Raw genomic sequence first — 25,343 nt, 5'->3', positions numbered from 1 at the left:
GGACAAAACACTACTAATAGTAAGGGGGCATGTAATTAGGTTATAGTGTAAAGCTAAAAAAAGTGGAGGCAGCAATTACCTTCACGCCCCTAATCGCCGATGGACAGCACATTTGTTAATAATATTCCTAATTTAAGTGAATTTTAAGACTTTGTTGAGGAATAATTTTGGTAGTATTTAATTAGATCTATACGCTTTTATTTGAATCACTTCACTTCAGATTTACAATTAGTTTCATTATATTTTCATTAACTGTTAATCATCCAACGATGCGTTCAAACGTAGAATATTCACTAATAGTCATTACATGGGCCAACAACTTAAATTAATTTATTTACAATTAACTAAATTATTTTTAAAAAACACCAAATTTGTTATATTTAATTTGAACATGTGGTTTGGTCCAGTCATTTGAATCAATCATTTTTAAATTTAAAAGTTGGTTTACATCGATCAAAAGTGTCTGCTTACTGTGTCAAAAGCTTTTCAGTAGACCTTACATTGAATGCTGTAAATTTCTTATATCTTATACACTAACATGAGAGGCGGACATAGGGCGTATTGTGAAAATATATACTCAGAAAAAATGTATGTGGCGTACTTAAAAACGTAGGTTAGATGTGTAAATCATGTAGTTTTAGGACTTAACGTACAGCAAATGTATAACTGAAAAAAGTACTTTTATACATACTTTCCGCATACATGTTTCGAATAAACATGTTATACTACGTTGAATTTTTATCATGCTGCTTGCACAGACTATTGCAACAACCGAAAGTGATCATTCTCTATTCTTTTACAAATGAAAGCTGTTTTCAAGAGGCTTATTTTGGACTTTTTGTTAAACTTACAAAACTGCCTTTGCTGTACACATATCCACTTTGAGAAAAGTTATAAAAATTTACAACTTTTTACGTTTCATACTTATAAGAAATGAAATTTTAATACGTTAGAAACTATGTGATTTAAAAATGTTGGAAATGGGTAACAGCATCAATTTCCAGTAATAATTGTAAACTTTTGTAATTTTATTCTGTATGTGACCACATAAAGAAGATTTTAATTTTGATCGTTTTACGGTCAAAAATATTTTGTGAAATGTAACGGAAACTCTGAAGAGACCTTTTTTGCGAATTTCTTAATATTGATCGATGGAGGTAAAGAATATGTTTAATGTTCGTACTTGAAATCCAAAATGTAGTTTGGCTACTACATACACTATGTGATCAAAAGTATCCGGACACCCAAAAAACATACGTTTTTCATATTAGGTACATTGTGCTGCCACCTACTGCCAGGTACTCATTATCAGCGACCTCAGTAGTCATTAGACATCGTGAGAAAGGAGAATGGAGCACTCCGCGGAACTCACGGACTTCGAGCGTGGTCAGGTGCTTGGGTGTCACTTGTGTCAGAAGTCTGTACGCGAGATTACCACACTCCTAAACATCCGTAGGTCCACTGTGTCTGATGTGATAGTGAAGTAGAAACGTGAAGGGACACGTACAGCACAAAAGCGTACAGGCCGACCTCGTCTGTTGACTGACAGAGACCGTCGACTGTTGAAGAGAGTCGTAAAGTGTAATAGACAGACATCTATCCAGACCATCACACAGGAATTCCAAACTGCATCAGGAACTCCAAGTACTATGACAGTTAGGCGTGAGGTGAGAAAACTTGGACTTCATGGTCGAGAGGCTGCTCATAAGCCACACATCACGCAGGTAAATACCTCGCTTGGTGTAAGGAGCGTAAACATTGGACGATTGACCAGTGGAAAAACGTTGTGTGGAGTGACGAATCACAGTACACAATGTGGCCATCCGATGGCAGGGTGTGGGTATGGCGAATGCCCGGTAAATGTCATCTGTCAGCACGTGTAGTGCCAACAGTAAAATTCGGAGGTGATGATGTTACTATGTGGTCGTGTTTTTCTTGGAGGGGGATTGCACCCCTTGTTTTGCGTGGCACTCTCACAGCGCAGACCTACATTGATGTTTTAAGCACCTTCTTGCTTCCCACTGTTGAAGAGCAATTCGGGGGATGGCGATTACATCTTTCAACACGATAGAGCACCTGTTCATACTGCATGGCCTGTGGCGGAGTGGTTACACAACCACCACATCCCTGTGATAAACTGGCCTGCACAGAGTCCTGACTTGAATCCTATAGAACACCTTAGGGATGTTTTGGGATGCCGACTGTGCCAGGCCTCACACCCTACCTCTCCTCAGTTCAGTACTCCGTGAAGAATGGGCTGCCATTCCCCAAGAAACCTTCCAGCACTGATTGAAAGTATGCCTGCAAGGGTGGAAGCTGTTATCAAGGCTAAGGGTGGGCCAACACCATAGTGAATTCCAGCAGTACCGATGGAGGACGCCACGAACTTCTACGTCATTTTCAGCCGGGTGTCCGGATACTTTTGATCACATGGTGTATGTTTAAAATTATAGTACTTACTTAATTTCTTAATGACTAAAAATTCTGAATTTAAGGTTACTTTTATTAATAAAAATATTAAAATACACACACACACATTTATATATATATATATATATATATATATATATATATATATATATATATATATATATAATGTGTGTGTGTATTTTGTATGTATGTAGATAAATAAAAAAATATCACACAACTAGATACGTAAGCACAAAAAAGAATCTTGGCGATACAAGTAGTTAATGGAGAAATGATCCCAATAAATTTCTTTAAATTGGAAGCATTTCATATGTCAATGAAATAAAAAAACACACACACACACTGGTAGCGATCAGTCTTTGAAAAAGACGAAATTCGTGGAGTAAAGTTCTGACCCATTAAGCCCCTATTCTACAACTGTTTCAAATTCAAGAACGTTATTATTCTCCTTGTTTACCTTCATTTTTAATATTCCCGCGCAAACAACAACTTGTGTATCTCTTCACTCCTTTCATTTTTCATACCTTTATTCTCACCGTCATGATTAAAACGATTGGTTAGAAAAACGTGATTAACTAACCAAACTCCTCATCATTAAAATTCCGAATAGTACGTATTTAAGACTGTGACCGTTTCTGATTTTGAAAACGCTCTTGTTTACACTGTAAGTCATTACTTGGCAGCATGTATGTCACATCGTCATTAAGAAATCATATATAGCTTTTTTTTTAAAAAAGTAATAAGTGAAAACTTATTCTAACTCTTATTGAAACATTTGGATTGCGGGCATAGCGAGCAAGAAATTCTTTAACAAATCTATTTTCATTTCCAATACTTTCCTTTCTTCTTGCTTCTTCGGCACCCTCTTGCTATCAGCGCCCGGGGTAACCGCCCCGCTGGCCCCCCAACTTAGCTACGACTCTGATGAGAACTATTCTAAATATAAAGCAATCTATTCTACAGTTGCTAAATGGAGAAGGGATAACACAAACACTTATATATTTAAAAATTAGTTGTATTTAAGGTAAAGTATTTTTTATCTTAAAAAGATATTTTAACTTCCAAAAACTTCTTCTTATGAGCAAATGTACTATCCAATGTAATGTAGTATGGTGCATTAATATCGCCACTGTTAGAACAAATGCTATGCTTCAAAGATTGTGAAAGAAAACAGGAGAGTGAATTAGTTGCCGCATTTCATATTAGTAAAGTACAACAATACAATTGATATTGTTTTCATTTGGTTATGTTATATCCCAGATTAAGTGTTAATTCGTTTTCTAAATATAAAATTTTAATTATTCTAGATATTCTTTGTAACTTTTAAATAGCTTGTCAAGTCACACTTCGAAATTAAAACTTGGTTTGTTTGTACTTGGAGACGGTTGACTTTCCTTCTTTTTGTTGACCCTTTCATTAAGGACTAGATTCTACAAGAGCAGCAGATATGCTGAGCATATATTACCCAATAGCAGTGCGCGAATTAGGTTGTGTATATTTGAAGGGGGATACAATAGTTCCTAACAGGAGATAGTTGATTGCTTTGTGAGGCACCAATGTTTCAATTTGTTGCTTTTGGAAGGGATTAAAACAAAATAGAAGGAAATTCCGCCCCGGGATTCGCACCCTGCCCTAAAGGCATGAGTGGCACAAGCTGGATGCTAGGCCCTGGTTCCATGAGATATGTTACGCCACAGAGGGTAGATTTATTTATTTATTTATTCGAGAAATCTAACAAATTTAGTGAGAAAATTTATTAAATTGAATTACTGCTTTCGCAAAATCATGGATTTAGATATTGTTTTTCTTTCTTTCTTTCTTTCTTTTTTTAAATCTGTCTGATTTAACTTTGTTAAAACATTCTATGCGAATTTTCACATTCCGATACTATGAAAAGAGTACTCCTACATTGAATATCACTTGCTAGTCCAAATGTTTCTATTGTTTTGTTCTTTCTTTTTATTCGTTTCCTTAATAGCATAATGTTTATAAGACCTGCATTTAAAACATAGATCTGTCCTGTTCAAACAACTTGAGCAAACTGGAAAACCACCGCGTACTGAAACAACAGGCAAAAGGAAGAGCGAAAACTGACCGCTTCTTTTTCTTCTTCTTTTACGCGCCTATTTTTACGCTAGGTGTATGGGCCAACTTACGGACCGAAATTTACGACATCATTTTACGGACCGAAAATGCGCGCTGAAAATACGCTAGTGTATGTTGGCCTTTAGGGAAAGGAAAGCCAGAGGGGGAATTTCCCCTACAAATAAATTATTGATACACGGTTTCTTGCCTCAGAGCTATTGCTTGTCCGTCTTTCTCGAGCATGCTGTCAGATCTGTTTTACAAAATATCCAATTCTATTTTGTACATCTTGATCTCTCTAAAGCCTTTGATAGTTAATCAATAATTTGACATCGATATCACTTTCCTCTGCAATCGTTGAATAATTCTTCCCGATAACCCTTCTGTAGTTGTTACCTTTGGTGTACCTGAAGCTAGCGTCTCCAAACAAGCATCTGTAGTCTTAATAGTCTATTACAGTTTTTCCCAATTCGTGGTCCGCATACCCCTAAGGGTCTGTGGTTTAAATTTGCAAGGTTCGTAGCATTATTTACATTTTAAAATTTATAAAAGATTTACGTGTAAACAAGCCCGTTGTATACTTATAACATAGATAAAGGTTTGTAATTTAATTGTAGTTGATATTGCTAGGTACCTGCGTCTCAATACCAATACTAAACAGTTGACCAAAATTTAAAGGTGAGGGGTCCGTATCATGCCTTAAAAATATTTTTTTAAAAAAGTCGTCAACTCTGAAGTAATAGAACCACTGATCTAGTGTATACTTTTGGGATGCATTTTTTTCATTTTTAAAATAAAAAGTAAGCCTTTTTAAAAGAAAAACGGTAATTTTGTTTTTTACCTGCTTTTTATTATTTTCTTAATTAAGTATATACTATTTTTGTTTTCGTGTAATGGTGAGCCGCGGTGGCTCAGTGACAGAGCGTCCACCTCTGGTGCGTGGAGTCCCTAGTTCGATCCCAGTTGGCACCAAGTGGACTTTGTGGTGGACACACACCGTATGAGTGGGTTTTCTCGGAGATCTTCCGTTTCCTCCCACTTCCCTCATTCTACCATTTCTCGTCATCAGCATTTCCTTTAGCCTAGCCGGCATGGTCGTGGGACGTAAAAGCTTAAAGATTTCATTTCATTTTTCGTGTAGTGGAGTCTACAATTAAGAAAGTGCGTTTACGACATTCGGTACTTCTTCTGTCGAGTCCTATATTTAGTCCGGGACTGGCCATCTTGATTCATTTCCAAACTCATATCGCATTGATGGCCTGCAAGTGTAAGTTATGCAACCCATCCTATCACAAGGGCAGGCTAAGTTGCCTAACCAAGTTTAAAAAAAACTCTTATTGTGTATAGTTGGACAGATACGATGAATTGGCAAAGAAGAAATGGACATTTTCGAATTGTGTTCACAATACTTGTCATTAAATCTTTTGTCTTGAATTCGATTCAAGATATAGCAAAGTGAAAAATACATTCTAATATTTTACAAAATGATTGAAACTGATTGTTATTATTACTAAATTTTCATTGTTAGTAAACGTTAAATTTACTACAAAATTTCGTGATTTAGTATGTACCCTAGTTTCAGCTCAATGATGTTTCAAGAATTCTGTTCCAAAGGTGCGGATGGATTCCACGAGATTCCATATAGATTTGTTTCATATAATAAAGCGTTTTCTTGTCTTTGTTATGGTTGATTCTACAACATTATTAGCGTTTAACAATTAAGAAAAAATGTTTAAAAATGAGACATACTGTATATCAATAGATAGATCTCATTAAGCTTAACAAAATGAAGAACATGAATGAATCTAAAAATTGATGTTCTACGATAACCACGCCATCTATGAAGATAAAACTGACATTGTAGTATGCGCTCATTAAGTTCGTTTTGTTTGATACTAGCAAGACGTCAGTACATAGCATGGTTAAAAAGATTACGATTAACTCTTAGGCCTATACTTTAATTTTTGTTTATGACAGGGTTAAAAATGAGGGGAAATGTTGGAGGACGTCGTTCCTCCACTTCCAAAAATATCTATGGCGTCCCTCCACTTCCTAAAAAAATACAATTGGCAAAGATAGGAACGAGGAACGGCGTGATGTCATTCGTTCGTGTACCTTTTCAGATCCACTTTTACCCCTGGTTTATGAGTCCTAGATCAGTCGATAAGTTGAGCAAAATGAGTTTGAAGGTAAATTATCATGCGTAGTTTTCCAGGAAATTGCGAAAAAAATCATATTTGTGTCCTAAAAAAGTGTATCGTTTGTTGGTAATAATAACTTTGATGGTTTTTATTCTGCCGGAATATATTATTTATTTATTTATCAATGTAAAGAACGTGCTACTAACAAGTAGATTATATATATTGTTTCTTTTTTTTCCTCGTGCGGTGACATATATATTCTTAATAGTGACACATGTATATTAATTGTAATAATTTATGTGCGTAATTTTATACTAAATACAAAATAATACTTACTTAAGCAATAAATGTTTTGTCATATGAAGCCTATGACGTCATAACTGATTTGGACACGTATTCTTTGACAAATTGGAAATACATATAAATCAGCAACACAAATTGTTTCACTAAGTAGCATTTTCTAAGTACTAAATTGATACACGACGAATTTCGTTTAAAATTCTGCAATATACGCGTATTTGAAAATGGGGGGGGGGGGGCGAGAGGAGGAGGATGGAGGCTGTTGCTCGAGGCAAGGACTGGGGGACGGAGGCAAAGAATTTTCAGCATCAAAGAGTTACATAGAATGAGAAATAAAATCAGGGAATTAGGGATACGGAATTAGGTATTAACAGATATGACATACCGGTACTAGATTCTGTACTATAAGGCGAAAGAAACATTAAGAAAAAAGACAAGTTTATTTTCTGGGTATTTGAATACAGAGCTGATAAAAGAAAAGCTCAAAAAATGCCGTATAAATTGGTTTTGAGTTTTGTTCTCTTTGGGGCAGAAGTATTATGTAAAAGCAATGGGTAAAATATTTGAACCTCTCGAAATATGGGTGGGGAGAAGAATGAAGAAAATAATTAGCTCATATTAGGAACACTTAGAAGTAGTAGGGGAGAAAAGAACGATTTTAAATGTAATTAATAAGAAAGGAAAAACTGGTTGGTACAGTGACTGAAAATTAACAGTATCATGAGGGACGTGCTAGATGTGGTTGCAGGAAAAAGAGGCAGGGGTGAAAGAGTTGATGGACGATATATATGACAAAGAGGTTAGCTGAAGACCGTGACGCAAGGAAGCCTCTCAATTTGTGGCAATTAACCTCTCAATAATGACAGAATACCTATGATGATGATGATATTGAAGTATACCTAAGACAGGTTTATGCGTGGCACGAACATACCAATAATAATTTAATTCGAATTCGGCCACTGTACTTGCAGTACTACGCCGGAAACAAACTTTGGCTGTTAAGTTCGAGACTTTGTGACTAGTGAATCCAACGAACCCACGGAAGCTATCATATACAGTACGTATCGTGAACCCCGGAATATTCACATAAACTTTGATCGTTTGGTTTCTCTTGCTTTCTAAATAGTGTTCAGACAGAGCGACTCCTCCCTCAGTAAGTGACAGGCTGAGATTTGAAACCAGTTCCACCTATATTCAAAGGACAGGAATGTCGGTATGTACAAAACTCTCCAACCCAGATGAAAGACTATAGACCTTAACCCTTTACCTTTGGTTGTCTCCCCACACCCTGAAGCCAAACATGAAGACATGTACAGCACGTCGAAATGTCTTTGCCAACTGAAGTAAATCACAGACTATAGTAATAACAATAGGGTAAAGAAAAAAGAAAGAAGAAGAAAGTTGCAAAATATTGTTCGTTCGGCGCCAAGAGAGTGCGTACGCAGAAAGAATATGCATAATTTCTTCAAAGGTTAAAAAAAATGAGAAAAAAAGAATACATGTAAGATGGTATACAAGTATTATTATTTTATCCCTCGAAGCGAGTTTGTTAGTTAGTTAGTTGTCGTCTTTCATTTTATGATAAGTTTCCTTTGTGTGGTGGCATCCGATGGTGCATTGCAGGGGGTCACACTTGGCGTTGACTCGTTCGAAGCAAAACAAGGTCGACTCCTTTTCATCTGTCTCTGATGCTTGGCGATGCGACCTACTTGCTTCTCTTTGATCGACCCAATGACAAAAGAAGTTTCTCTCCATTTTCTAAATGGGTTTATGTCGTGTCTTCATCATTTGCTCTATACTTTTTAAAAGGCACCAATCCCTTCAAACACGTGAATAATAATAATATTAATAAGTAAAGTTACAAACAAGCAGCCATCACAGTGCACGCCGCGTGAAGGAATTTGGTTTATCACAATTGTACACAACGTAAAAATTGAAATTTCCCCTCACTTGCCATTCCTTACTGAAAACTTTAGTAAGATGTATTAATATTTGAAATTAAAAAAAAAAAAAATAAGTTTTTAGGTTTATAGAGAAAAAAGTCATTTAGTTTCAATTTATCATTGTATTATGTAGACACATTGGCATTTTGGTATCCTGTGCATTATACTAACCCGTTGATCTCAACAGCACTACGGGTAGTCTATTAAGTAAGGATGATATCTATAATTACTCCCATAGGAATGCACGGCGAACCGTTTTCGACCGTTGATATATTGGGATCAATTTGATGGATTATCTCCATCAACGAAATCAGTTCCTAATCCTTGGCGCTCTACTTCCTGGTCCAAATTGGACTTCTTTCATGTGATTGTTCTCAACTTATTTTATGAAACCCGAACTCCCATAATCCTCTGCTATAAATATCCGGCCCTTCAATGGAGAACCGCAAAATTTCCTTTTACATTCAAATTTAAAAGTCTCCATCACATAACCTTTAGTATACGGAAACATGGAATTGTGAATAAAAATCAGATCGAAACGATTTCTATACCTAAATATGACTTCCTGCTAATCTCTACGTTATTTCAAGTTATATTAACAATCAAACGAAAAACTCTAAAGTGTGAAATAAAGTATATTTATATAGGAAGGAAATAATTGGATATCATAGAAAAATAAACTAATATAATAAAATAAAATTTGGGAATACAGATGAGAATGTAAAAGCTTTCTCCAAAATCATATGAACATCATTACCATCAGAACTTAATTTGCCCACAATAGGTTTACGTCTCGAATTTGAAAATGTAGTTTCCACCTGAATGAGACGAGAATCGTCTCTTGGGCAGCACTAACTACATTGATTGATTGGTTGGATTGGAATTTAGCGACCCTTTCAGCATCGAGGATATATATATATATACGGAGAACCAAATCGAGCGGGTTTACAAGGAAAATTCGGAGATTCCGGCTACAGGCGGCTTTCCTAGCGGTGCTCCTTCCACGGCAGGAGAACTCCAATCTGTGATGTGGTGCAGATTTTCCGTACTGCGTTGGAACCATGTCAGCCTAGATGGTCCATATATACTTCTTTACCTTGATACGTATGTTCCATACAGATTTTCTAGATGCTGCTAGGTTTCTTTTGCTTGTATGTTTATTTCCAGCCAGAAGGAAAATCTAGAACTTACACAAGAATGGGATGTATAGTGACCGTACAATTTATCAAAGTGAATGACTTCTGTGTCCTGTATGTACCGTCGGGGGGCACACATGATTCCCGTCTATTTGTGGCTATATAGATTGGTCCTGGCTAAGCAACAAAGCTGTACGTAGACTGGTACAGAAAATCTTGTGTGTGATACAAAATTCTGCTATATTTAGCCTCTTTGGGTTTTGAAGACTAAAAACTAACCCTTTTCTCTCTCAGTGTAAGACGTACACCTACAGCTTAACGTGGGATCCGACGTACATGAACAATCATTTTGAATCGAACTGGAGTCTCCCACTAATTATATTGATGTCGAAGAAAGAGCACAATAGGTAATTATGAGTGTCAATGGATGTTCATAAAATATCAGGGACTTTGGGCACCCTGTAGACATATAAATATGTTAATGGACAAATTAGTTGTTGATTGATCGAAGTTTAGCTTCTGTTTTCAGAGCCAGGTAGTAACTATAAAAATACTATTAAGTATCTCTGTATGCTAAGAACTGTCTCCAAAGCTTTTCTTACAGACCAGAAATTTGGGTGTTCATTTTATGACTCATGATTATTCAGCACCCACATTTATACATTATACGAAAGATCTTCAAAACAATTATTAGTTACTATAACACACAGAAAATAGTTGGCGTAACAGCCCGTTTTGTGGGCCTAAGCCTGCTCTAGTGTTATCCACTAACTACCGGCTGAACTATGTCCAGTCTAGCGGCGAGCACGTGGTCAGTGCGCTGCGACTCCCTATCTAGGGCTGTGCGATATGTCGATATATCGATATCGATATTGTCGGTATCGATATTCGATATTGTCGATATCCGATATCGATATCCGATATTATCGATATCGATATATCTATTCGATATCGATATCAGAAAAATATCGAATGTCGATATCGAAATTTCGATGTCGCACAGCCCTATCCCTATCCCTAATAGGCGCATCACTACATCAGGAGCTTTCTAGACTTAGTGGCCGTCACGTCTTGTATTCATATGACTCCCCAGTTTGCCTCACGGCCCTGGGTGGATGCCGAAAATTGGGAAGCAACGGCCGAGAATAGAACCCGGAATCACGCGGACATGAGTTCAACGCTCTAACCATGAGATTACGGTGCTCCCCGAAAACTATGTAATAACATTTTCAAATATTATCTGGCTGAAGTTCCATTTTTGTTCTTGTTGTTCTTCTTCATTGTCATAATTAGCTATTCACTAGGGGTTAACTATTCACTATTAGCGAAGATCGTTAACATTATGATAGTCTCTCTCTCTCTCTCTCTCTCTCTCTCTCTCTCTCTCTATATATATATATATATATATATATATATATATATATATATATATATATATATATATATATATATATATAGAGAGAGAGAGAGAGAGAGAGAGAGAGAGAAAGACAGACAGCAGGGGCGGATCCAGGACGGACTTCTGGGGGACGGTGGGTTGTAATACTGCTACTTAGAGTTACTTTTAAGAGCACCAAACTCTGGGATTGGTTTTATTTATATATGCAAAATAAGAAAGTTTCCTCTTCTGGAGGGACAATCCCCCCCCCTGGATCCGCCACTGATACAGAGATTGATACTACAAAATATAGTATAGTATGAATGTTGAATGTCTGTTATTGTGATTCAGTGCACACTCCTCAAATAGAATTTTGGGAACGGCACGTGGCCTTGGTGGTAATATACTCTTGTTCAGAAGTTATAGTGTGTGAAATGCACGATTTGGCCACGAACTTTTTTGCACCCGCCTACATTACACCTTAGCGTTGACCATATTCTAAACAATATATTGTATTTCTAATTGACTGAAGAAACGTATTGATGTTTTGTTTTTATTTACTTATTCATTGTTACTTAAGAACGTGTATATTTTCCACCTTCTATTTGTTTCTGAAAAGGAATATGAGTAAAGTTTATACTTTCCGCCCACATTCATAGATAAATACAACAGAGGCGACATGTCGTTCATTAACATATGGATGTGATGCACCATACATGACGCCTTTAAAATGTAATAAAACAATTCAGAGGAATTGTTATATGTTTCTAGCCATCAGTGGTAGTGTAGAAATTTATATTTTCACGTTGACGAAATTCATGAATTGTTAAGATAAATCAACACTTATGTTTCAAGGCAAAAATTATAGCACCAAACGATTCTCGAATAAAATGTGAAAATGTGTGAACAACGTGACATTTTCTGCCACGCCCATTAAGATTTCAATGAAGTTCTTTAGTTACAGTTTTCTCGCAATTTTACATATATATATATATATATATATATATATATATATATATATATATATATATATATATATATATATATATATATATATATATATAATGGAATAAACCAAATCAACTTTTTTGTAAGCTGTACTTATGAAATGCTATTGAGCATAAAATAAGTTCTGCTTTCATGTTGAGAAATATGCCCAAATCGTCATATTATAATGACACAAAATGTGAAGATGTTAGAAGCTTATTATTATCAACGATAAGTGTGCTGCATAAATCCAGAGGTGTAATGTATACACAAAAGAGAATAGAAGCCATTATACACAAATCTGGTCACAATCATTATTAATACAGCATAATGACTAATTCTATGTTAAGGGCGTCGCTGCTACAAAGATTCAAGATGGAGCAATTTCCCCCTCAATAATTTTGCTTTGTCCCAGTGTTGCTTTCCACCCAGGTTATTACATGTAATTTGTATATATTAAATCCATTCTTATTCCGGGTTTTGTCCCAAGATTTCATTGTCTTCCCCTTACTTTGATGCAATAAAAATTCCTTTCTTAGCACCGTTAGTCTTCTACAAGGTCTTGACAAAGAGAAGCAAAGATTCAGTGGGTTATATTGTAGAAACGAAATTTCACATTTGATTCTCTTCTGTGTAAATCTAATTCATTTATTAGGATCACGTTAGTGAGTCTTATAAGATTGTAATCTTAATGCATACGTTCGTTACTCAACAGGATACATATTGAACGAAGAGAATTTTTGAATTGTTTTCTACAATAGCTAGAAGTATTGTCTTGGCTTAGTTCGTTAATTGACTCAATTTAACACTCTGGTGCATGGGGTCCCTCTTTCGATCCCAGCTCGTGCTAAGTGGCTTTTGTGGTGGACAAACATCGTGTGTGTGGTTTTCCTCTGGGTCTTCCGTTTCTTCCCACTTTCTTCGTTCCATACTATGTCATTCATTGTCATTTTCACCGTCGTTTTTAGCCTACACAGCATAATCGTGGTACGTAAAACTAAAATATTTCATTTTTAATTCACGGATAACGGTGGCTATCCAGATTCCATCCATTCATAAATGTACGCTTCGTGTAACTCTAAATGGAAACCTCAAAACAGCAAACGATTTGTATAAACTCTAGGCGAGAATATTTAGATATTCTCCATTGTCGTTATAAATGCAAGCCTATTCATTCATCAGTTTACTTTTCTCGTGATCTTTATATTATATTTTTTACTTTTATCTAATAATAAACATACCCAAACATCTCTTTCTCAAAAGAACTAACGAACTAACTCTATGGCCTATGAAACCCGGAGGTTCAATGCCGCATTCACAAAAGCTCCTCACTGACTTCTATCTTTAGCCAATTGGATCCAGTTTCTATTTTGTATTTCTATTTTCTGCAAGATCCACCTTAACATTGTCCTCCCACCTGCACCTAGGTCTTCCTAATGGTGCCAATGTACTTCCCATCCAGTTAAGACTTTGAAAGCGTTCCTACTTTCTTCCATTCTGGGTACATGACCCGCCCACCTAAGTCTCCTAGACTTGACGACCCTAACAATGTTGGGTAGACCGTATAAATTATGTACTTCCTCGTTATGAAGTTTCCGCCATTCCCCATTCGCGTTTCTCTTGGGTCCGAATGTTCACCTCTTATTCTCAAATACTTTCAGTCTATGTTCTTCCCTCAGAGTAAGTGACCATATTTCGCAACCATACAGAACAACAGGCATGATTATCGTTTTATATATTTTAAGCTTCAAATTCCTCGAAAGGATTCCGACGACAAGAGATTTTGAACTGAATAATAACACGAATTTCCTGCTTTTAGTTGACATTTAATATCTTCATGAATATAGTTTTCGTCTGTTAATATTGATCCTAGATATTTCATAGTATCCACTTTATCAAAAGTATTATTCGATATTTTAACGCACCCATAATTTGGCGTATTATGATCCCGACGAATTTCCATGTATTTAGCTTTCTCTGCATTTACTTCTAAACTCATGTTCCTGCAAGCGTTTAATAAGACCTCTGCATTTCATTCTATCTCAAAAGAACTAAAATTCTACAAACTCTTCATGTGTTCGAGACAGTAAAAAAGTATTTTAGAAAGTAAGCTGCTTGTTTTTAAAAGAAAATGCGAAAAGCTTAGTTGACATTTGTTGCTTTAAAATTTAATGGAGAACTAATATTTGTGATTACTTTTGTTTTGATATCAGACATTTTTAATAAATGACTATTGCTGCTATCATGGAGGTACAACATTATGGTCTGTTAAGGTTATCCTTATGGATGCAGTTCAAAGAACTGAAGGACGTACATTGCAACATTTTATGAATGAGGGAATCCGTTCCCCTGTATTAGCGCTCCACTTCGGAGGAGAACAATCTTGGTGGTAAGCAGCGTGGAGACAACACTGCAACTTTAACAGTTGTGAAGAAAGAATAGCTTATATATATATATATATATATATATATATATATATATATATATATATATATATATATATATATATATATATAGTGTTCATTTTCTACTTGAGTTTCTTAATTTTTTTTTCCATTCACATTAATGTACTTCCTATCCAAATCCATCATAAACATACATTTGTTCACAACAGCATGATGGATTTTCGTATTAAATAAAGCATCAAATTATTACTTTACAAGAATGTAACTTGCGCCACTAGGAATAGAAAGTGTGCAAGTTGCCGACGTATTAATCATAATCCTTCACGTCATACACATCAATATAGTAATTATATTTGCCCTGTTATATCCCAACGAAACATGTGCAGTAATGCGATTTGCAGTACATATAATATTCACATACAGCCATAAAGATTTGGTTTGGGTAATAGTAATATGTTAACTTTGTCTTTAACGAATTCTGAAAGGAAGGAATTGCGGTGTTAGACCCTGCAAACGGGTAGCAACGGGAGAAGAGTGTCATAGTTATATGTATGGCTATAATGCATTATTCTGCTAACTCATCCCGTGTTATGCAGTAAGCATCAGTACTGCGAATCAAGCTTGGACAGCTCTCATTCTCATGGTTCAAGTTACATCCGTGTAAAGTGGTAAGTGTAGTGATGATTTTAGGTGGTGGCTCAGAGCAAAAAATCCCCCCGAAGTCATATCTCCTATCGTCCTCAATGTGGATTCCCAATATTTTTGTGGTACCGTACTACTTTTCATTCCTAGTGTATTGAAATGCTCCCCAAGGAAAATCTTCTGAAATCATCACTGCATAAGTAGCTGCTCCATTCACTTACGAAAACTCACCATTTTCTATGAGTACCCTATACAATATTGTTATGGACAGTGTAAATAATAGAATTGTGTAACTGCGCCTCAGAATAACCGCTTATCGATATTACCTGTGACTTGTTCATAAAATTGAACTACCTATCTACACTAAACAACGGACACGTGTCCGGATGTCAATCTACCAAATTAAAAACAACAAAATAAATCAATATCGTCGATTGCAAATGTAATTACATATAAATAGAAATATAATCTTGACGATTATAGGAGTTTTTGAGCTCTGTCATTGCTATATTGATAACATGGGCGCCTTTGGCACGTGAGACTCGGGTACGATTCCCGGCGGGAGCTGATGTAGTTTGTATCTCATGTTAAGTTGTAGACCCACGACTTAAACAGCCTAACCAATAAGCAAACTACATCTGAAACTAAAAGATTTCGACTTACAGCTACCGCGATAACGAAATTTGAAAATGATCCATCATAATATTAGTACCATATTTCATTGATCAGAATGCCCACAAGACACATTATGATTGTGCCAACCGTGATGTTGGCAATTCAGATTTATATAGGACGTCACAGCATACTGTGCCGACTCTCTCAAGTCAATTTCTAGCAACAGAATACTCTGTGACGTCAGAGTCTGATAGTTGCTTTTTTAGTAAACCACACGGAGATCTGGTGTTGATATAAAGATAACCAAGACAATTCTGTTGCTTTTTGTGGATATTTGAGCTCAATTGGCCCTCACATTATGAGTTGAATGCGAATGGAGATAAGGCGAAGGTCAGTTGTTTGTGTGGGTATATCCAACATACTACCTGATTGTGGCAGTTCAGTTACACCGTGAACTTGCGTAAGGACAGAGTGAACATGGGACCTCCACAGAGCGTCATAAGGGCGTGTATGCTGTACGAGTTCTTACTGGGGTCAAACACCACAGCAACGGGGCGGAAGATGTGCCAGGCCTTTCGTGACTACGCGGACAGTACAGCGGTGATTTAACACGTTTAAGGAGGTGACGAAACACTCGAAGACACACCACGTGCAGGAAGACGAACACATGTACAAAATGAAGATTTTCAGGCAGCAATTGAGGCAAACAGTGGCCAGACATGTGACGAACTGGGACTACAATTCAGTGTGAGTGAAGAAACCATTCGGAAGCACCTTCATCAACTTGGGAAACACTACAAATTGGGTCGATGGGTCCCACATGATTTGATTCCGGGTCAGAAGGCAACACGAGAAGACACCTGTGTTTCTTTGCTATCTCGTCTCAGGAAGGAACCATTTCTGGATAAGGTGTTGACATGTGATGAGAAGTGGGTCGTGTACGAAGCTCCACGGCGCCATCATCAATGGTTAACATTCCATGAACCGGTTCCAAAACAGCCGGAACCAGCACTGTAACAGAAGAAGGTTCTGCTGTGTGTTTGGCGGACTGCTCCCGGCACCGTGCATCTTGAACTGCTACCATCTGGGCAGAGCATCAACGCAACTGTGTACTGTCAGCAGTTAGCCGTGTTCAAGAAAAAATCAAAACTCTGGATCGCAAAGCGGTCCTTCTCTCACAGGACAACGCTAAGTTCCATGTGGCTAGGATGACCCAGGACAGCATTCTATGCCTTGCATGGGAAGCACTATTTCATCCGCCATACTTCCTGAACATTGCACTGTCCGATTATCACCTGTTCCATTCCTTGGACAATCACCTTAAAGGACGTCAGTTGAAATCCTAGTAGAGGTGCAAAATGCACTTGATACTTTCTTCGCTTCACGGGCTACCAAGTTCTACCGCGATGGAATCTATGGCCTTCCAGAATGTTGGCAGAAGGTCGTCGATGCTGATGGGGACTATTTTTGATCTTCTAGGTAGGTCTTAGGTGACATATCGACGTTCGAAGGTGGTGGGTGGAAAAATCGACAGAACTTTCTTGGTTACCTTTATAAAATACAGTGGCGATAGGGAAAGAAGAACATTGAAATTATAATCAATGATTTGGCAGGCAGATCGTCAATCATTTTAGCTGTATAAAAAGATGTAACGTCGGTTCAGTGATGTCAGTTGTCCATAAGTTCTGACACTAAGCTTACAATGGCTAATATCCACAGTTACAAGGAAGAGGAACAATCTATTGGTAACACTGTAAATATATGCTAAATAGTGTTGCAAGCGAGAAGAGAGGAGACGAGAGATATTAATTTCTCATCTCGTCTCGTCCTGTAATGTATAATCTGTATGCACTGAGACTGATTTTCTTTCTTAATTTTATCTAAAAGTTTCAAGCAAAGCTTCTACTCATGGAAAATATTATTGTATATCTTTTCCTAATGCTTAGACACATGCTCATTTATGTACGTACTACTTGAAACTTTTAGACAGTATTAACAGTGTAATTACCTATAATATACATATATAATTACCTATAATATACATATAACAATTTCTCCCAGCAAAATAAAAGCTGAGGAAGATACTTTTTTTAGCGGCAAAAAGTTCGTTTTTTTTTTATTAATCAAAAACTACACAAGAGAAATTGTCAACAGGCAGGTCATTTTGTTTAGCTCGACGTGATCTATCAACTGATACATGTTTTAAATTTGGAGATTCTTTTATTTAAACAGAAATTAAAATTTAAGAGTTAATTACACTTACCATATGAGACGTTTATCGTGCTAGTGCTACAATGAAGAGCCTAATAAGGGTGTATCTTAGTATTAGTTTCACCTCAGAAAGTGGCATAGTTCTCGGACCACATCAATGTTTATGTTTACAAAGAAATTCGTTTCCCATTTTGTCAAAAACTACACATTAAGTTTTACACTCATACATATAATTTTGTTGAGCTCAATAAATGATATCGATTAGTGGAGTCCTGAACAATATTCTCTGTGTTAAACAGTAACAATATTGCAGAATTAAAATCGTTCCGCGTTACCGTGGGAGGCGAGATCCACGAAGGGTGTAATATAACAACATTCAAAAACTATTTATTATTGGAGTGTATTGTGTAGTGAGTTGAGTATCTTTAAACGTTGATAAATGCTCTTCATTATGTTCGTACAATGACTTTATCAATTTATAGTTTATTTCCTCAAAAGTACGAATTATGTAACACTGAAACAATGTTCGAGAACTAAGACTTGGCTGAACTAGTGTTGCTCACGAAACTCATGAAAGTTTTCGTCTCTTCTGAAATTTAAATGTGTATTGTACTTCTCGTCTCACTTTCCGAGACGAGACGAAAAAAATGTAGTCTAATGGAGCAACATTAACTTTACTACAGTAAATTCAAGTTTTTTTTAAAGTTTAAAAATCAGGATTTTCAAACTAAATCGTGTTGCTCCAGATTTTTTCCCCGTTGGTTCCGAAGCCTGTTAAATTGATGTTTATTAAACCAAAAGATAAGTGTACTACTTGTGAATCTATAACCTATGGGTACATTGCCAAGCCAACACCTCTTTATTTTATCCTCCCTCCTCATCTTTTCCCCTCTTTTGCTCAACACGTTTCTTACTGTGGTTTCTTTGACTTAAAAGCGTGCTTTTACGTTATACATCGGTCAGTTGGGAATATGACTGGTGATCACACTGAATTCTAGCATCAGTAGCTAGTGTCGACTCCCAAACTTCTGTCACGAGTGTCACTAAATTCAATCTTTGCTAAAATATAAAGTCTGATAGGTCTACTCCATAAGCACTCTACACATTTTACAAAATCCTACAAATAACAGAAAACGTATTCTCTTTTTTTTGTTAGACGTGTATATCTTTTCGGAGTCTTTTGCGCCCAAACAATTTTCACCATCGATTCCCTGATGGAATTTTCGATTATTAATATAATAAATTACAACTTTAATATGCTCATGACATCTGCATTGATGTATTTGTTGATTACATTGAACTATTAACTCATTAAAAAAAAAAAAAAAAACTGTTTATGGTTCATATTCAATCGAAGTTCTTCATCATCCACACTAGATACTCGCTGTATCCATTTGCCTCGTGAAGACCTATTTTCTGCACAAAGCATTTGCTCTTTCTAGGGCACTCAAAGGAATTATCATGGAACGTGAGATTAGATATTGACACGAAATTCTTAAATTCCCTTTTCACTCTTCTCTAAAGTGTTTTTTTTTTTTCCTTTCTTGCGTTTATTGTGACAAAGCAGAGGTCTAAAAGATTATCTGCAACATACTAAGTTTTTGGTAAAAGTGAGAGCTTTTCAAATGCAGTTGGAACTATCCGCGGGCGTACGCAGAATTTCATCAAGGGGATCCAAGCCCTCCTTCTCATAATAAAACGTAATTTCTATGTGTATATATGTACGTACGTGTGTGCACGTGTTAATATAATAATAATAATAAAATGCATTTTCTATTATATTTTGCTCAAGGAGGATTAAACCCCGAACTCTCCTTGCGTACGCCACTGAACCTAAGACTGAACCTATCTAAAGTTAACAAATTAATGCTTTAATACAACCGAGTGATTACGATAACTTTTTGGTATATTGTTTAGAACATGATCTTGGTGAGGCACATGGTTTTAGGAGTCGGCTGAACATCGTGCGGTAGTTGGGGAGCTACTTGAACTAATGGTAGCAAACTCCAGCCTATTTATCAGAACTAATTACGAGGGAGAGAATATGCTAACATACAGTACATAAGCAAAGTTAGCTGCACAGTAATGATATTTGGAGTACCAGAGAGTAGGAGCTGAATATATTAAAATTCTTTATGCGATTTTCTTTTCTCAAAGTAATGTTTATGCTCAATTATCATAATTTGATACTAACAGTAAGGAACTATGATTAAATTTAGCCGGATCTTATTTTTTATTTTATTTATTTATTGCTTATGCGTTCACACCACTCTAGGAGTATTCGATTCATAAGAAATGAGGATAATTGGGATTAATAGTTTAGAATGACATTTTATACAATATAAACTTGATAATTTGCGGAGAGGGCACTGATAATCTAATATTCCCCCTTGGTATAGCCTTTCAAGTAAATCGTTCTCCTGTCAACAGCGTCAATAGACATAATAATAATAATTTATTTTACCAAATTTGATTATGAACTGATCGCAATGAACAAATGCTAGAGTTTGATTGATTGATTGTGTTTGCGTTCTTTGTCAGCAGACTATATAGGAGTAGACCTATAGTTTGAAGTAGTGTAGTGTTTTCGATGCTCACCCACCGGGAATAGAACCCGGGACCTCGTATACGAAAGGCATGTGCTCTGACTATTAGGCTAGGCACGAGGTCTGATGCAGTTGGAGTTGCAATCTTACTCTGTATTCTATAGCTTGTACATTAAAAAAAATAAGATCCGCAAAAACAACAAGAGAATTATAGATAGTCTATTTGCGATTCATCGTAAGAAACAATTGCATCTCAAGTTCGAACAGCATTCAAATCACGTGTGACAGTACGACACGACTTCTGTGGTACACATAGACTGCTAAGACGAATCTTGCAGCGATGGAAAAGTGAAACCATGTTATGGTTAATAAACAACCTTCAACCATTGGACATCCTTAACAAATTCATCTTTCCTGAAGTGTTGTTCTCAATGAAAGTTCAATATTATTAAGTAATTGATTTACACTTTTCTTCCCGTAAGAAAACGAGTTACCAGTTATGACTTACTAATAATAATGTATTTGCACTATCCTATATTTTCGTTATTTGGAGGTTATAAAATCGTTCAATTGAATAACTCAGTAAAAAAACTAAAAATTGACATTTTATTGTTTATATTGAATAATGTTATGCTAGGAATATTTTTTAAATCGAACTTCTCTAAGCTTCCTTTTTATGGTTCATTTTTGATTTATTCTACAGTACCTGTGATCTTATGTGGCAATGATTTATATTTACATAAAAGTAACAAATCAAATTATGAGGATTTTGAACAATTACCTATTTCTTTTTGGACAATGTAAACAGTAATAACCTGGCCAATACAAATTTTCTTTGGTAATTTAATTTCTTGCAGTTTCATTTCTTTTTATGCCTCCTTCAATATTATATTGATTTTTTTTAAAGTACATATTTAATGGAAAATTGACTTTTCAATTTCCTGAGATAATCATCTGAAAGATGTTTTTCCTCAAGCCATCACCTGAATGATGGGATACTACCTACAAGGTAAAATAATTTTCCTTTTTATCTTTTTCTTAGGGAGTGTATGTTCAAGAAATATCCATGAGACGTGAAGGAATTCGAAGCTATAGAATTACTCATAAATGACCATGATCCATGACGAATGGCAGGAAATAAGTAAAAGATGCATTTATAGAAACAAGGCAAATTTGACCAAACATTAAACTTGTAAAGAAAACTATGAAATATGTGCCCAAGCAAAATCATTTGAAAATTCGTACTACGCAGTAATAAGCTATAAGATAGCTTATTTAGTCATATAGCCTCCTGCGGAAGTGATATTTGCTTCTGAATAAAAATGATAAACAAAAAGCACCATGAAAACCTATAACAGCTCTTGTAAGGTATAATTCTCGCATGTTTGCGGAAGTTATTGAGAGATCAGAAAATATTTTCTACTAAACTTCAGTCAGTCTGCTTTCTTAACCTAACATGATGGTCTACAGCCATTGCTTTTCAATTTTAAACATGCACGAGAGTTAAAGAACGATAGATACTCTGTAATTTTGAAATTGAGTTACTGATAAAACAGTGTCATTTGCTATAGAAATAAAAAGAAATGTCATTTAGTAGTTTCTACAATACAGCAGTTTCCACTGTTCCTATCTCGCGAACGTCCATAATGTTATAAATATTTATTAGCCGATCTTTTTAGATCAATAATAATAATTTGTAGATATTGCCCTTAAAAGAAATAAAATTTATAAAGATATCACTAAACATTCTTAAAATCTCGACTTTTTTGATCTTAAAGAAATATAAGTGGATGAAAATTATTGAAATCAGTAGTAGTAAATCCGTAAGGCTCATAAATATGCGCATAATCGTCAAAGAATTTATCTACTACACAAACTATAGAGATCATACGACACATGGCACAAAAGTAATGTGATCAATTCGTTTCCATATGTTCAGGACAGTGTGCAAACTAAGGACCTATTTACAGAGAGAGGAGAAGGGGTAAAGCAAATGTACTTGAGAACAAAATGAATATATACATGCATACGCCCGTATCTTTTCGAAAGATAATATTCAGTCGTTAAAGAGAATTTTACCTTCGTCCTCCTCTCCTTCTGATAATTTTCGTACTGGTTCTGGAGACGAGCATTGTTCATTGAAGTACGTACGGTTAGTTTATCAAAGTGTAACGTCTCTTTTTCCGTAATGAAGTTATATGAAACGCAATAGACCTATCCTATCCTTTAACATGGAACATGAACCACCAAAACTCCTACCGGGATCGAACTTGTACTTCTCACCAAATGGAAACCGGTTATCATTTAGTTATGAGAAAGTTCTACAATAAAAGATAGAAAGTAGAGAAATGAAATGTATTGTTGGAAAAGATTGATGAGAAAGCCCAATACATTGAGCGGTGGTCTCCTTTTCGCTTTTTTGTATTTTTAGCACAACCGATTACTCGTACTATCCTTCGTGACACAATAAACTGCATAAACATGAGGGTGAAAAGTGTGATGGACAAACATTGCAGCAGATCACATCTGTCCCATATGAAATCCCGATGGCTTACGAATGTGAAACTTTCAGATCTTTCGTGTTTCACTTTAAAATATTAACATTCATTTGTAACGTAGAAGAAAATATGTAACTATAATATTGGTCAAATTCGCTGAGGATTTCAATATGACACTAGTATTTGCAAAATTTTCCTTCCGGCTTGTAAGATACCAGCGATACTGATTTCCTACCTACTGGTGAACTTGAAAACAATCATAAAATGTAATATTTTCAGAAACTAAAGAAACGATTTGCTTCCGCTACAAAATACTGGAAACATCTGGACAATCTGTCGAAGGTAGTTGTTTATCTCATGACGGTTGTAAAAACTGAAGATTTAGTATTTACTTTTATGGTGTCAGCTTACCTACAATAAACGTCTGGTAATATATATATAAATAAACGTAACAGGTTATGATTTAGTTTTGACTTTTTTTTTTTTTTTTTTGTCAAAACATTCACTTACCTGGGGAATAAAGTTTTTTCTTCCGTACTGCAAGTCTGGGCCTGTGTGTCATCAAGGTCTCATGACAGTGACAAACTGGCTGGTAACATGTCATTTTTCAATAAGAATTGATTTTTAAAATGTCGCTTATGAATTGCAATGATAATCTTAAATTGTTTTAATATGTTTATGTTACACTATGTAACAACACATTCCGATTGGTGCCAAAATAAAGCCGAATGAGTGTGTATGTGGATACAATTGACTTTTTCTAAAATATGTTCTATCTTGCACTGTGGCTAATGTCACTTGGTCACTTCTCTAAGCCACTGAAGTCATTAAAAAAAAAAAAAAGTTTACGAGACGCAAAACCCACGAAAAGAATACACCACACCGGGATCTTCGTTGCAACAGGGCTTGTGAATCGCCTGGGTGACCCAGCGCTTGTGTATATCAGCGTGATCTACCGACAGAAGATTTTTCCCTCTGCTTCCCGCTCCACCCTGCAGACGATACACGGACCAATCATCATTGTCCTCACAAGCACCCACAGGCCATGTGATATTATTCAACTCTGAACAGGAAAAACAAGAATTCATACACGGGAGATTGTCCAGGTGTATATATATATATATATATATATATATATATATATATATCTTCATTCTTTGTTAGTGCTTTCTTCCTCGTACAATTTTTGATTTGTATCGTTCTCTTTCGGTATTTCCTTTCTTCTGCTCCTCCCACTCCACGAGATTTTCTTCAAAGATTCTTTTTGTTCCCTTCCGTCTCGTTTCTCCCATTCTGAAAGATTTTTCTGTTTTGTTACATCTTTCGTGGTATACAGTACAATTCAGGGCCCCTAGTTTTTGTGCATTGATGCTCTTTTCCAGAAGGTTTAACTTTTCCTGTTACCTGAGCTCACGTTTTTCTATGCTAAAAGTACATAATTTACTTTCCATTCTAATTCACAATAGCTTGTTTAGTCTACGGTGGCTACGGATGTCTCCTTTTGCCCTCTAAATTCAATCCCCTATATCTAGTTGTCTTCATTTTGTTGTCATTTTTCTGAAAAGAAGTTTCTTTCCGCTTATTTTTATTGTTATTCTTCTCTTTTAATGTAAGTGATACTATTTTCATGATTAAATAATCGTTAGAAATTTCTTTTGGAAAGTTATGTGGAGAAGGATGGTTTCCGTAATCTCTTCTTACAGCGATATTTCGTTGATATTTGTGGCTGAGACTATGACGGTAGTCAGGTGAAATCTAAGCTTCCAACCACTGTAATTTTTACTTTAACAGAAAGAAATGAAGTGTAAATTCACAATGCCCTCTCTATCGGTACTATGTGTGTGTCTCTTTGCCTATTTCAGAATGGAAAGGTAAACATTCGTTCTTAATAGCAGCATTGCCCCTTCATATAGATGTAATGCGATTTGATCTTTCGGAACAAGAAACCAGTACAATATCTTCAAATGAATACCATTCAGTCTCATAAGTGCTGGAACTGAGAACCTTCCCTCTTCCTTCATATTCT

The 25,343-nt window shown here is 35.9% G+C and overlaps 1 protein-coding gene across 1 annotated transcript in view; it reads right to left on the bottom strand.

The window, feature by feature from the left end:
- The window catches only part of LOC145668378 (uncharacterized), a 226,390-nt gene extending 202,143 nt beyond the window's left edge, over positions 1–24,247 (bottom strand). The window contains exon 1 of the mRNA XM_081736162.1: positions 23,828–24,247. Within this exon, the coding sequence (XP_081592288.1) occupies positions 23,828–23,921 (94 nt within the window). The 5' untranslated portion in view covers positions 23,922–24,247. The remainder of the gene's footprint in view (positions 1–23,827) is intronic.
- Between the last annotated feature and the right edge of the window lie 1,096 nt (positions 24,248–25,343).

Source organism: Thermobia domestica, chromosome 13 (genome assembly GCF_964235325.1).
Source record: "Thermobia domestica chromosome 13, izTheDome1.hap1.1, whole genome shotgun sequence".
In the NCBI taxonomy this organism is placed as follows: Eukaryota; Metazoa; Arthropoda; class Insecta; order Zygentoma; family Lepismatidae; genus Thermobia; species Thermobia domestica.
This window is presented reverse-complemented; position numbering and strand designations above follow the sequence as displayed.